Below are 14,613 nucleotides of genomic sequence, written 5' to 3'. Positions count from 1 at the left end.
TCATCAGTCAATGCAGTCCCAAACGTCTCCTCTCTCCCTCTAGAAGTGCACTACACAGGGTATGAGGTAATGACTTCCGCTGCCTATGTAGTGCTCTCGGTATCCAGTGGGAACACGTTTGGACTTCCGTGTTTTGCCGGTTTTTCCCCTCCCGGTGCCATGGAGACTGAAACACAGGCGGGGCCACTGCCGTGGCGTCACGTGACCCACTCTGGAACCAGCAGCGGCTGCATTAACGCGCTTCAGGTTCTTTTCTTCTTCTTCCAGCCTGAGCTCCAAGTGTCGCTCTCTGTTATTCCGATTCTTTCTTTCTTTCATTTTCCTCCGAAAATAGAATCAGGTGCGGGAGATCTTCTGCAGGAGCACCAATTCTGGGAAGGAGGATAGAAGTCGGAACCTGAAGAACCTTCTCCACGCATCTCCATCTCTAAACATCTCCAAACAGTACCGGATCTTAAAAAAATAAAAAAATAATAATCGGACTCGCCTGCATCACCAGAACAGTAACACGATCGGAGACGCGCGCGCTTGTGTGTGCTTGTTTTTATTATTGTTATTATTTATTTATTTTGCAGTTGGACACCACATTGAGATCTTTGAGGGAAATGAGCACCAGGAGAGCGTGTATGTGAAAGGATCGTGCAACATGACAAGATAAACTTCAGATCTGTAGGCACCTGATTTGTGTGTGTGTGCGTGTGCGTGCGTGTGTGTGTGTGTGTGTTTGTGTGTGTTTATGGATGTAAAAGAAGAGATGCGCACAGTGGGTTTTTATCTGGAATAATCCCAGGGCCTTTTTCTTCTCGCTCCAATCTTCTGACTGATGCTTGCTGCTCTGTCGGATGCTGTAGCCGGACCTCATCCTGATGCAACCTCGTGGCTTGGACTACACCGCGCGTTGTGATGCTCCTTCTGCATGCCCAGTCTGAAACCGAGTCTCGTTCCTGCGCTCAGACCTGTGCGTTTCTACAATGGCCCGTTTCGAAGACGACCTGCCGGTGCGCTATGCAGGCGGCTCTCCGTCCGGCGCGGGCCGCGGGCCGAGCCGCCAGCAGGGGCCCCCGGGAGCCCCCAGGATCTACAAACAGACCATGGCCCAGCGAGCCCGCACCATGGCCATCTACAACCCAATTCCCGTCAAACAGAACTGCCTCACTGTCAACCGCTCTCTCTTCATCTTCAGCGAGGATAACGTGATTCGGAAGTACGCCAAGAGAGTCACGGAGTGGCCATATCCTTTTACGCACGCCCTTTTACGCATGCCTTATGGTTCTTAAATCAGCACGTGTACATGTTGTTTTTGTCTTTTATTCATGAAATTCCTGTGAGCATTTTCCAACCAGACGAAACTCTAGATGCACTAGGAGTGAGAAAGTCCTAGTAAACCTGTAAGGAGGTCATGTAGACGCCCACAACTCAGTGTTTCCCTGATCAGAATTGGATTAAATTAAAGGAAACAGATTTTTGTTTGTCAAATTTACAGCACAGTTAAATTCTTGCTTCCTATATCACAGCTTATTAAAATAACCATTATACAGCACCCCTGGAGCAGAAAAACAGGTTAAGGGCCTTGCTCAAGGGCCCATTAGTGGCAGTGGAGCTTGAACCCTCAACCCTCTGATCAATGACCCAGAGCCTTAACCTCTGAGCCACTACTACTTCTTATAAGAACAGTGATGATTGAGTGCCAGAGGCTTTGGGCAGCAGGTTGTGAGTTCAAATTCCAGCACCACTGAGTTGCGCTACCACTAGTAGGTCCTCTTAAGTGCTCAGTTGCATCCGTTCTTAGCTGTAAGTCACTTTGGGTAGAATGGAAGGAGAGTTAGCTATACAATCCCTTGAGGAAACTTTCTAAGAGGATTAGAAGTGCTTAAAAAAAGGAGAAAGGGTGAAGAGAAGGAAACAGTGACCACATGGAATGAAAGCTGTGGTTAGTGAGGATTAACCCAACAATTCCTGAAGCTCCTGATTGCAGAACGTAGCATCAGTATGCCCTGGACCGAGTTTGGACAACAGGTAAAAGGAATGATGTGTCATTTCTATAAAGGTCAACTTAACATCTGATTCTTAACTTAACATGTAAAACCGAAGTACTCACTGTATTATGGCATTATTGTAGCTTTGTAGTTAATACCTGCATCACGCAAAGGGGATTCAGATCATCACAAGCTTAGATGGGATTCTGTTGGTGCATTTGAGGTGGAGAGCTTTGTTTTAAAGGTGACCACACCCCAGATGTCGCACCCCAAAAAAAAAAAAAAAACCCACAAATGACTAAAGAAGAATCAATAGAAGTAGAAATAGAAATAAGATGATTCCAAAGCTATGAGTAGAAATTGGTCCAGTGTGAGATTAAACTGAATGAGGCAGGTGCAAAATAAAGGCTCAGAAGATCAGTAGAAGGCAGTAGTGGTGCATTTATATTTTTGACAGATGCATATCGTGAACACCGCCTTTTGTAGCCGCTCGATTTCAGACACAAGCAAAAAAAGAAAACACACGAGGTTTCAGTGTTTCCTCTTGCGCTCCTGTGTAGCCGTTTTTCCACATTCGTCTTCATATTCCTTTCTCAGCCAATTGGCTATTGATCCTCTCGGATGCTGCGAGCCTCTTGGTCGCTCCTAGCAACCAGCTCTTGCATTAGGCTGCCCAAATTACCCGCTCACATTTCCCCATGGGAACAGCAGCAATGAGTGCCTAAAATGCAGCTATTAATCGCACCAAGACATCGCTACTACTCTCCACCCTGCTGCCGGGCTCTGTTTCACATAGGAAGAGACAAACGCTTGTCAATCTGCAGTATATTAAAAACTCTAAAGTGACCAGAAGACCGAATGTAAATCTATAGTGCAGTTTCTGTCTTAACGGAGCTTCAGATTGAAATATTTGGTAAAGATTCAAAATGATTGACTCTTATGTAATCCTTTGTCTTCACTTCTCACTTGTTTCCAATCTGGAGCTTTCCAAGGTGTTGAAACGAACTCCCATTCCATGTGGCCAGAAACGCGAAGAAGTTAAGAGCAAAAAAAAAAACCCAAACCTGGCACCGATTTGGAATGTGGGTGGCACTCGAGCAATTCACACAACCATCTCTTTAGTGCTCATACTTGGAAATGTAGGCTAGTCACAACCTTTTAGTTTATTAGGAATGTTATGATTTACAGCAGTTTTAGTGGGTCTTATTCAAATATTTATTAGAGGGGAATGTAAATTCATGATTAATTTATATGTAATAATTTGAATGTGAATATTTATTTACAAAAAAATGTGCCATGTTAAAATTTTTTTGTTAAATAGCAATTTACACTATAAACATTTCACCACTACTAAAAGCAAACTGTCAGGATTGGCCAAATGGTCTCGGCAATTTCTCAGCCTTTATTCTTTGCGTGTCGTAAGACGGTTTTATTGTGTTTTATTACACAAAGAATTACAAAAATATATGCAGGTACTTGTCCGAATAAAACGGTGGCATTTTAAAAGCACTCACACATGCCAAGACCTATAAGATGCATAAAATATTGAATATATATTGTCATATCTTCCGTTCCTATTATAGACACTTGGATGGAGTGAAGACAGAAAACCATTAACAGAGTCACCTCTCGGTTATTGTATCTACAAATAGAGAGTTAATGCTGTCTGTGAGCCGTATGAGCCATGTCTAATGACTGTAATAATGGCAATGACTCTGCAAGGCACATAAAGCAGATATCCTACGCATCTTCAGTGTAGAATAATCATACTCACTGGCATAACACTGATATACAATCACTGCTCAAAATCCATTGCTCTCTGCATATGTGTTCAAGTCATGTGTTACCTTCTTGACGGTCTCACTCCGTTTGAGTACATGATCCTTGCCACCATCATAGCCAACTGCATCGTCCTGGCCTTGGAGCAGCATTTACCTGCAGATGATAAAACCCCGATGTCTGAGCGACTGGTGAGTGTTTTAGTCAATCTATAAGTCATTTAGTCATTTTTTAACTGTAAACACTGATCCTATGTACGAAATATACTGTTAAATCATCCCCTGAACCACAGATACATTTGAGAGACTTTCACAACAGTTAATTATAATAAAACTCGAAATGAATTCTTTAAATAATACAGAAAACATGGCAGGAGCTATTTATACCCAGGTTTTCAATTTGAACTCAGTTTATTTCCCTGATTGCTAAAAACTTGCCAGCAAGCAATGGTTTTAATTTTAGCTTCCTTTCAGAGATTTAGAAACCGGTTTAAATTACACAGGTTTAACGAAAGACATTCGCTTTATGTATAAGATTTTTTACATGTATCCTAACGATGGATACACGATGGATACTCACTATTATACCTGACTGCTGGTTTTTACAATATAATTAACCAGAACAGAATATCCGTAGCTAGTTTTCTAGTTTGGTGGATGATTTCAGTGTTGATTAGCTCAATTATTAGCAAGCCTGTTTAGCCAAATAACTACACTTGTAAGTATTAGTGTTTAGCTAATTGTGCAAAAAAATGACATGATAATTTGCTAAAAAGTAAATTGAACTTTTGTCAGGTGCAACCAGAGACATACCCAGTGGTACACAAACCATTTACTTGAGTTAAAGTAAACATACACTATATAAACATTACTCCAGTAAAAGTAAAATTGTTCCCTTCATCTTAAAAGTATGAAACTATTTGCCCTCAAATGTACTTAAGCATCGAAAATACTATGATTTATTATGGCTATAATGTTTGTATTATAATTTTTTCATCAATTCAGTTTATTAAAAAATTCTGCCGTTTTTACATCTATTTCACATTTTATTTTACTGAAATATGTGAAATGTTACCTTTAGCACACCAATCTATTGAAAGAATTTTAATTTGTCATTCACTGATTGATATCTGTTCAAATTATCACAAGACCAAAACCTTGAAGCTAAAAATTTACTTTAGAACCAAATTAAAATATAGGATTTAAAAACACGTAAGATATTTGACTTTGAAATGTAGTGACATAAAGTAAAAGTCTCCCAAACGGAAATTCTTTAGTAAAGTACAGATACGTGAAAAAGCTACTTATGTACAGTAACATTTACATTTACTATGTCTAATTAATCTAAAGGAAAAGTCAAGTCACCTGCAGGAGTCCATGTCTGCATGCCCTGGTTAAGACCTTTGAAATCCCCCTCTTGTGAGAATTACCTCAGTGGGGATGGTGTGTATGTGTGTATGTGTGTCTGTTTGTGTCATGTAGCTGCAAGGCTCTCCCCAGTGCAGCTTTGTAAATCGACCAGGATCAAACTCCCGTTCATACCCCCCATATTCAAATCCACGTCTTCCATAATGTCACATCATTAAAAAGAGGTAAATGCTGAGAGCCGTGTTGCACATGAGGGGGTCTTAAGCACCAAAGGCAAAGCTTTTATGAAAACAAGGTGCCATTTAATCAGTCCATGAGCCTTGCAGCTGCCTTCTCACAACGCTAGACCAGTTCAGCTGGGTGAGGGTCTGACTGATGGGTTATTGGAAGGAATAATATGTGTATTTGTGTTGCTCAATGTTTTCTGTTTGATTCATTTAGTTGTAGCATGGGCCGGCACATTAGTTATCATAAATAAGTTACTGAAAATATCAGCACTGAGCATTTTTCAGAGCTGCTGTTCTGGGACATTGGGCCTCATCTATCAAACTGTATACACGTTCATTAATCTGGAAATCATGAGAGCATGAGAGCACGAGAGCATTCACACAGGAAGTGTGGAATTCGTGGAAATTCAGTTTGTTTAAAGAAACCTAAGAGAGCATACGCTCCTAAGTTCCTGGGTTTGTAAACATTTATATGTAAAAGCACTCAATACTTCGAACTGGTGATTTTGCATTTTTGTATTCAGATCATGCTGAAGTTCAAATAGAATATTTGTAATTAGTACAACAATTGTAAAATTCCTCTCTTTAATCCTAATAAAGAAATTAAAAACAAATTTATAAATGAAGACAAAGACGGCTATCAATTAGACTAGGGCAAAAGCACCTGTTAAAAGGAATAGGAGTTAATGTGTGTCTATGGGAGCTGATTTGCTGCAGTGGCTGAGTTGAATTATTGGAAGATTTATGGCTCACAACTTATAAGTTGCTTAAAGAACTTTCATATGGTCATTTTCAGCTGTATGAGCTTTATACAGATTTATAGTGTCCTTTTTAGAATTATATGATTTCTCTTCTGTTCATTTACTTTCCATTTTGTTAAATGATAAAAAAATAAACATCTTTGAAAGCATACTTACTTAGTAGCATTTTTTCTCACCTGCCTAAAACATTTACACAGTACTGGATATGATTATTATTCTTTTTTAATTCAGACTTGTTATAATATAAGACCCATCGATTCATCTCCATTTTATTCTGTTTCCCCTCATGATTTTTCATTTCTCTCTCGCAGGATGACACAGAGCCCTACTTCATTGGCATATTTTGCTTTGAGGCTGGGATTAAGATCATTGCACTTGGCTTTGCTTTTCATAAAGACTCCTACCTCCGTAACGGCTGGAATGTAATGGATTTCGTCGTTGTGCTGACGGGGTGAGTCGACAGATTTCCTAGTGTTATGCTCAGTGACACACACTGCCATTCTGACACGATTGTGTCAGCACATTGAAAAGAACGCTTATGCACCGTGTCACTGCTTACCTTTGCATCAAGAGATTACAAATTAAAGGAGCTGTGTGTGTACTCTCTGGGGCCATTACTACTACTAAGACTTAAATTGCAGAAAACTGAAAACATTACAAATATTTCTCCTTCTCAAAAAATTCACCCCATCACCATTGAAAGTAAAATAGACAGAGCTGGATATCAGGGGGTGAGGCCAATTTCCTGTTTAGACATTTGAAACAAGCTTTTTTATGCAATCAGGCAATATTTTATCAGGCAATATTGGGGAAAAAACAGCTTTTCTAACATGATTATTATGCAAGATTATAAGCCTAGGATCATTTGAAGTGGCATTTTTTGAAACAGATTTTAGAGAAAAAGCTTAAACTGCAAATTGGCCTTGCCTCATCCCCGTGTGTATATCAGCTCATTGTGTTTAATACCGACACTTCTAAAAATGACAAACTGTACCTTAAATGTGAATGCTAAGAATTTCATTGTGAAACAGCTGTTTCATTTGGAACAGTTCACAGTTGCTGAAAAAATAAGATTCTTACAAGCCTGAAATGTCTGCTCTCATAGCAGGATGGAGGTCTTACACAGTTATAGAAGCAGTTGTAATGTTGACAGTCCAGATCCACTGGTTGTGTTGAGCAGACTGGGAAAGCGCAAAGTTAGCCAGTGATAGCTGACACGGCCCGAGGATGTCGCCCTGGGGGAGCGAGCAGTGACGGTTTAGGCTTGCGTCAGAGCACATCTCTGTATGGTTACTGCCTCCACTTGGGAGGGTCCTGGTTCACTTTCACTAATGACTGGCAGATTTATTTGGCCCCATCCACCAGGGTTTACATCATCCTGCCACCTCAGAGCAATAAACAGATTTAGAGGAAGTAGCGGCTGTTCTTGCAAAAAGGGAAAGACCAGTGCAGTGAGCTGCAGAATCCATTTAAAGCGGCTCACTTTGTATTTTTTTACCAAGAAGCAAAAACTAGAGTAAATTATTTGCAAAAAGTGTAAAACTTTGGTTTCCGGTGGTGGATGAAGTACACCATGTAGTTGAGTAAAGGTAGAAATACACTAGGTAAAATATGACTCCAGTAAATGTAAAAGTGCTCATTTTAAACTTTCATTGAGTAAAAGTACAAAAGTATTTGTACTTCAAGTGTACTATGATTTATATATTCAAATACTATTATTTATAGTGGCTATAATGTTTTTGCCCCATTTTTAATGAACTGAACTCAACGATCTAAGACTTTTTCTATGTACACAAGAGGCCGTTTTCTCTTCAATATTGTTCACAAATCTGTCTAAATCTGTGTTCGTGAGCACTTCTCCTTTGCTGAGTGGAATCCATCCACCTCACAGGCATATCAAGATGCTGATTAAAATGATTATTGCACAGGTGTGCCTCAGGCTGGCCACAATAAAAGGCCACTCTAAAATGTGCAGTTTTATCACACAGCACAATGCCACAGATGTCGCTAGTTTTGAGAGAGCGTGAAATTGGCATGCTGACTGCAGGAATGTCCACCAGAGCTGTTGCCCGTGAATTGAATGTTTATTTCTCTAGCATAAGCCGTCTCCAAAGGCATTTTAGAGAATTTGGCAGTACATCCAACCGGCCTCACAACCGCAGACCACGAGTAACCACACCAGCACCAGGACCTCCACATCCAGCATCTTCACCTCCAAGATTGTCTGAGACCAGCCACCAGGACAGCTGCTGCATAACCAAAGAATTTCTGCTCAAACTGTCAGAAAGCGTCTCAGGAAAGCTCACCTGCATGCTCGTCTTCCTCATTGGCGTATATAACAGCATGTTCCAGTTCCTGCCAATATCCAGCAACTTCGCACAGCCATTGAAGAGAAGTGGACCAACATTCCACAGGCCACAATTAACAACCTGATCAACTCGAACACAACTTGCACAGCGTGAGGCAAATGGTGTCACACCAGATACTGACTGGTTTTCGGACCACCCGCTATACAGTAAAACTGCACATTTCAGAGTGGCCTTTTAGATTGATTGATATCTATTAAAATGTTCATGAGCCCAAAATATTATTTTTAACAACTTCAAAAAAATGCTAATAAAACGCAAATAAAAATATGGGTGTTGTGGCAAGTTCGAATCAGGGGTTTCTTCCATCATTTATTCCTCTCAGAATGTTCTGCTTGAACGACTGATTTCGCAAAATGTCGTTCAGTAAAAAAACATATTTAAATTGAAGTGAAGTTAAATAAAAGTCTCCCCAAACGGAAATACTTTACAAAAATACGGATACGTGAAAAAGCTACTTAAGTACAGTAATGATTTACATTTACTTTCTTGCTGTCCACCACCATCAGTTTCAAAAAGTTAAAAGAAATGCTGAAACTACATGCAGTCTTTACCTTAAAGATATACTTAAGTGGATGACATTGCAGAAAATGTGTTTTGTTATAATACAATCATGATGCACAGTTTGTATTCTAATACAGTGGTCCCCAACCTTTTTTGTTCCACGGACCGGTTTAATGTCAGACAGTTTTTTCACGGACTGCCCTTTAAGGTGTGGCGGATAAACACAACAAAATGAAATGATACGTATGGTTTACGGAGAGTATTTTCTAAATATAATAATAAACGCGAATCCACTGTGTTGTTTTTTGTTCATTTTGCTCGGGGTTTTAATTTAGCAGTAATGTATTATGTGTTAGCGGCCGAAGCAGCTCCTTTAAGAAGGTAGCGGATGGAGGTAAGACATGTGACTGAGGCATCATGACATGCATCACGAGTGAGTCATAGACAGATGTGGTGGAGAGAATCTGGTCATTATCCAAAATAAAACATCGTTCAGAATCAGATAATAAATAAAATGGAAATAATGTAAGTTATGTATTCTTTCTGTGCGGCTCGGTACCAATTGACCCGGGGGTTTGGGACCACTGTTCTAATACATATATCTTTGATAATATAACCATATATAGAAAATGAAAAAGTTGATAAAAACTTGACGAAGACAGGAGTTGTTTTTGCGTATTGATAATTCTGTCCGAAATGCGGATTAATTTATTCTAATATTGATATCTATAGCATATGTTAATATATTGGCATGGACAATGTGTCAGACATCTTACAGCATTGAATAGTTTGTTGTCCAGACTGTCACAGCAGGAAGTGATGACTGGAGTAAGAGATGTAGTCCATTACAGGATGTATGTATCTATTCCTGTCATCGGTGTCTATGCTACAGTGATTTCAGCAATGTGGACAGGGGGCTGAAACTATTGAGCAATTACTGTGAGGATACATGTGGCATTAAACACTACCTTGCTTTCTGACACCTTCTCCACAGGAGGATAATGACAGGCTCATTGCAACAAAACAAATTGTGCTGTTGACTACTTGTTGACTTGCACAGTAGGTGTAGTTGTGTTTTGTATCAAAATCCCTGTCATTTTTTCCTCAGAAAACCCCAGTCACCAAATCATTAAATGACATTTTTAGTATTATACTTGCAGCATGTAGCCAAATATGAGATATATTAGCTTTAAAAATGAGATAAAGTAAGTAAAGAAAGAATTGTAAAACCCGCATGATGTTATAAGCAAATTATTAACATTACCAATGCGAAGATTATTTCCAAATAATAGCACATTTTTTTTTATTAATGTACAACACATGCAACATTTTATCCGTTTACAAATATAGTGAATGTTGTGAGTCGTCTCACACATCTCATACGTTTGTTTCTGTTGTTATTACATTATAACAGTCATGTATGAGGTGGTATCAAAAGGTTTAGAGACTAACTCAGTACTTTTTTTTAATCTACGTTCACACACGATCAGCTACAAAACTGCACAGCAATACAGCGCTCCCAGTGTTCCTGCTACGTTCCTGCAAGGTGCTCACGTGTGAGGAGAGCTGAGTGGTCAAACGTGGTCAGAATAGCACCAGTTGTAATTCTGCCGATGTACACAGAACGAAGTGTTTTGGCACACTGATTTTCGGTGCTCCCTGTGACTGAGTCTGTTGGTGTATTGCAAAACTGGGTGTTGTCCAAAAGAATCTTTTGGATACCACCTCGTATTAATCTCTTTAGTGAGAAACTGCAAAAGTAAAGGGCAAAATTTGTCCTGAACACTTTCCAGTGATGGAAAAAAAAAAAGTCTGTCTGTCAATTATTTGAAAAATGGTAAAAAAAACAGTGAAGTCGACTTGCTGCCTTTCAGATTTGTGAAATCCACCCTGCTGGGAATGAAAGATATACTGTAGAACAGAACCTTCATAAGGACAGAAACTGTTTCAACATTGTTTCTGCATAACAGAAGGAAACAAGCCACAAAAACTTGTTTGAAATTTAGAAATCAGCTAATGAACTAATTAGCCATGCAGTGAAACAAGGCAGCACACAGCTCATTTAGTCATTCCCTAAGCTTTAATACTCCTCCAGTAAGATGTTTGCTAATAAGAGAATAGGTCTGACTCGCTGCGCTCACACCCTGATCAATACTGTATTGAACTGAAACATTGAATGGATTCATGACACCACTTCTCTTATGGCTTTGCATTTTCCACCAGCACTTTTTACTTTATATCTATTATCTCTTTTCCTGCTCTCTGTATTTGTTTTGCTGCAAAACACTGTATTCGTTGGAAAGAAAAACCTCATGATTTATTTTATATGGAAAGATAAAAGGGTTGATGATAAGATTGGGTCTGCCTGCATGTACCTTTCTTTTTATACACAATCATTTTCGTTTCTCTTTCCCTTCTTTTTCCCTCTCCTGATGAGGCTGTTATGGGTAAAATAGAGAGAGGTAGAGGTGGTGGAGCTGGTGGTGGGGGAGCTCCAGTTTAATCTGTGGTTGATGTTTTGGTGCACATCAGCGGGTAGCTTCTCTTCCAGTGGATTGCTCTAAATAAGCTGCTTTTGTTCTTCTCTGGAAGATTACACGCCCTGACGTTTGTTAGCCTCTAAGAGACTGTAGCACACACAGGAGTTGATTTAAAATATAAATGCAGACTCGTCTATTTTTTTTATTTTTTTTGGGTGGTAGTGATTTTTATGAGAGTTGATAAGATGACTCAAGGCTAGAATAATAGGTAGGAGAGATACAGTTTATCAGTTTTTTTGCACACCACCGCAGCTTTCCTAATAAACCAGAGCTCAGTTTTTTGTCACAAGCCATTTTCAAAAAAAAATTACACAATTTCACACAGTAAACTATTTAAAAATAAAAACAGACTCTAACACTGTGATTTTGCTTTCATACATTTCATGATCTATTCATGATCAGCAACAACTATATACTCTACTGTACTTCAGATCACTTTTAGTGAGTAACCACACCATGCTCAAGATAACACAGACAGACAGCAAATCATATCACTTATGTGCCTTCTGACTTTTTACTCATGACCCCTTTCACAAACAGGATCAAATAAAACCAGATGTTTATTTTTTTCTGTTTCCTGTCTATTTAGCAAGTTACAGCTCTACCTCTGCCATGTTAATCTGTATTCTATGTGACTCTCAGGACACCTCGGTCTCTGTAGTGTTGTGATACGTCATGTTCGTGTAGCAGAAGTGGTGCTGGGAGAACGCGCTTGAGAAACTGTTTAGCGAGGAGAAATCAGTCGATATATAAAATATTGGTCACAAATCTTTGGTCACTTTCTAAATAATAAAATTATAGAGCATCTACAAATAATTACATATAAATAAATATTTTTTACAGATGCAAATATGTTTAAAAAAGGTGCATTGCCATACAAATGCCAACTTGTGTCCGATGCACACTTTTTTAAATTGATGCATCACACCGTTAACTTTTATACCGATGCACCAACGCGGCTTGGTAAATCTTACCATCACTAATAGATACTGGATTGTGACACTGAACGTCCTGAATGGATGGTGTCCATTTAAACATTCCACTAAAAGATGTCAGTTTGAATTTTTGAAAATTCCACACACTAATAAGCCATGAGTAAAATAGAAAGAAAATTTGGGAGGCTTTTTCCTGATCTTTCCAAAGATTGCAGATACATTTTCATTATTCCGGACAACTTTTTCTCTGCATTTTTTTACCCATTAAACATTGAGGTTTTTCGAAAACATCATCCCAAGTGGATATTTGAATGTTTGTAGTGTGGACTGAGAAGACTGGTATATTCAAAAATGATTACACGTGATCATCTTTGTTCATTTTTAGGTATTGGGGTCACACATACTGTATCAACAACTCCATGTCTTTGTCTTTTAAAAAAAAAAGTGTTTTTGAATGTTTAAATGGACACCATCCATTCAGGACTGGGAGCCGAGGTAGCCAAACTGGTCACGTTTTTCTTTAATGGGAGTAAGATTTATCTCGCTCCTTTCAATCACAGTAACACCAACTAATTATGGGCATTTTATAGTTCATGTATGTGAAAGAGTGCAGATAGTGCTTTCCTTCAAATGTTTTTTTTATTGCAGTAAGCAGCATTTTGAAAAAATATGGATGTCAGGCTCCATTTACCTTGAGGGAGAACATGGTAGTCTTTTCCCTATGTAGCTGTCATAGGATTGAGAGAGAGAGAGAGAGAGAGAGAGAGAGAGAGAGAGAGAGAGAGAGAGATTTTATCTTTAGCCTGATCTATAGTGGCTTGAATATACATTTAGATGGCTTTTGCAGTTACCGAATTACATAAAGAATTGTCAAGGACATCCTGATTTGTCCATAAATCCACCTGATCCCTTAACCACACCTGGTGCAGGTCTGTTTCTGCAAGTGAAAGCAGCAAGCAATTTTTCTGTGTTTTCTTGTTTAAAAGTCATTATGGCAACAAGTTCAGATGGAGCCATTTGGACGGGTTCCTGTAAGAACTCGGTGAAAAGAACATGCTGTGTTGATGAAGGCAGCATAGAGCAAGTGGCACGATGTATTCGCTGCTGCTCCTGCCTTCATAAGGAAATGAGCTGGAGCTTTACACACCATCTGTGGTAGCCTGCTGGAGACTTTAGCTGCCTTTTTTAACACTGATTTGCGGTGTTTGGAGGAGCTAGCCAAGAGATACATGCTTAGTGTCTGCGACTTCGTAGAAACCTGGGAGGGAATGCTTTATTAAACAGATGGGCATGTGGATTAAGTTTTCTTTATAGAAGAGCACATCATTTCATGGCCTTCATTCAATTGAATAAAAAAATGTAATAAAATAAAAAAGTCAATAATGTGTTGGATGTGATGGAACAAGTGCTACCACAAAGTGAAATACAAATCTGAAATACAAACTTCTTTAGTCCACACTTCTGTTTTCAGTTGTTTTAATTTTGATTTACTGAAAATCACGACTTTTACTCTCATTACAAATCTGACCTCGGGAGGTTCAACGACATACAGTTTATCTGAATGAGGACTTCACCAGATCTCAGTATGGCCCATTTACAGAAAAATAAATAAAAGTTTGTAGTTAAGTGTAAGAGGAATACATTAGGTCTGAATCCAGTGACAGGTCGTTTAACAGAGTTTAATGGGTTAAATCACAGAGCTCATTTGTGCGTCACTGCTTGCGACTGTCCTAATCAAAAGGATATGGCTTCCTGGCCACTCCACCTCTCCTTTTGCTTCACTAAATAGATTTTGCAGTAGTTGTACTTCCTAAAGCAATCTCCTTATCTCATATCCCTTCATTCTTGCCGTCTTTCTTTCTCTCAGTACTTTTACATTTGTCCTTTCTGATTTGAAGTCTTAGAGAGTATCTTTTTGCCTCCCACAATGGCCCTTCACTTGTCAATATTTGTGTGTGTGTTTTCTTCTTCTTCTCCTCCTACATTTTCCTGCAACCAGAAAAAAAGAATGTCATACAGTTTGAGCTGGAGATAAATGGAAATCGTGTAAAGCAATACATACGGTGTGTGTGTGCTGCTAATCATACCTACTGTAGTCCCTCACAGCAAGGAACAAGTGTGTAAAAGAGAGGGGGAGTAGTGTTTGCGTTTTTGTGAG

At 39.1% G+C, this 14,613-nt stretch overlaps 1 protein-coding gene across 9 annotated transcripts in view; it reads left to right on the top strand.

Moving 5' to 3' along the window:
* The first annotated feature begins 220 nt into the window (after positions 1–220).
* cacna1ba (calcium channel, voltage-dependent, N type, alpha 1B subunit, a) overlaps positions 221–14,613 on the top strand; it is a 149,361-nt gene continuing 134,968 nt past the window's right edge. For all 9 annotated transcript variants that reach the window (XM_046841367.1, XM_046841368.1, XM_046841364.1 and 6 more), the window contains exons 1-3: positions 221–1,231; positions 3,841–3,946; positions 6,422–6,561. In XM_046841367.1, coding sequence (XP_046697323.1) covers positions 972–1,231; positions 3,841–3,946; positions 6,422–6,561 — 506 coding nt within the window. In that variant the 5' untranslated portion in view covers positions 221–971. The remainder of the gene's footprint in view (positions 1,232–3,840; positions 3,947–6,421; positions 6,562–14,613) is intronic.

Source organism: Silurus meridionalis, chromosome 27 (genome assembly GCF_014805685.1).
Source record: "Silurus meridionalis isolate SWU-2019-XX chromosome 27, ASM1480568v1, whole genome shotgun sequence".
NCBI lineage: Eukaryota > Metazoa > Chordata > Actinopteri > Siluriformes > Siluridae > Silurus > Silurus meridionalis.
The sequence above is the reverse complement of the archived record's forward strand: the minus strand, read 5'-3'. Positions and strand labels throughout refer to the sequence as shown.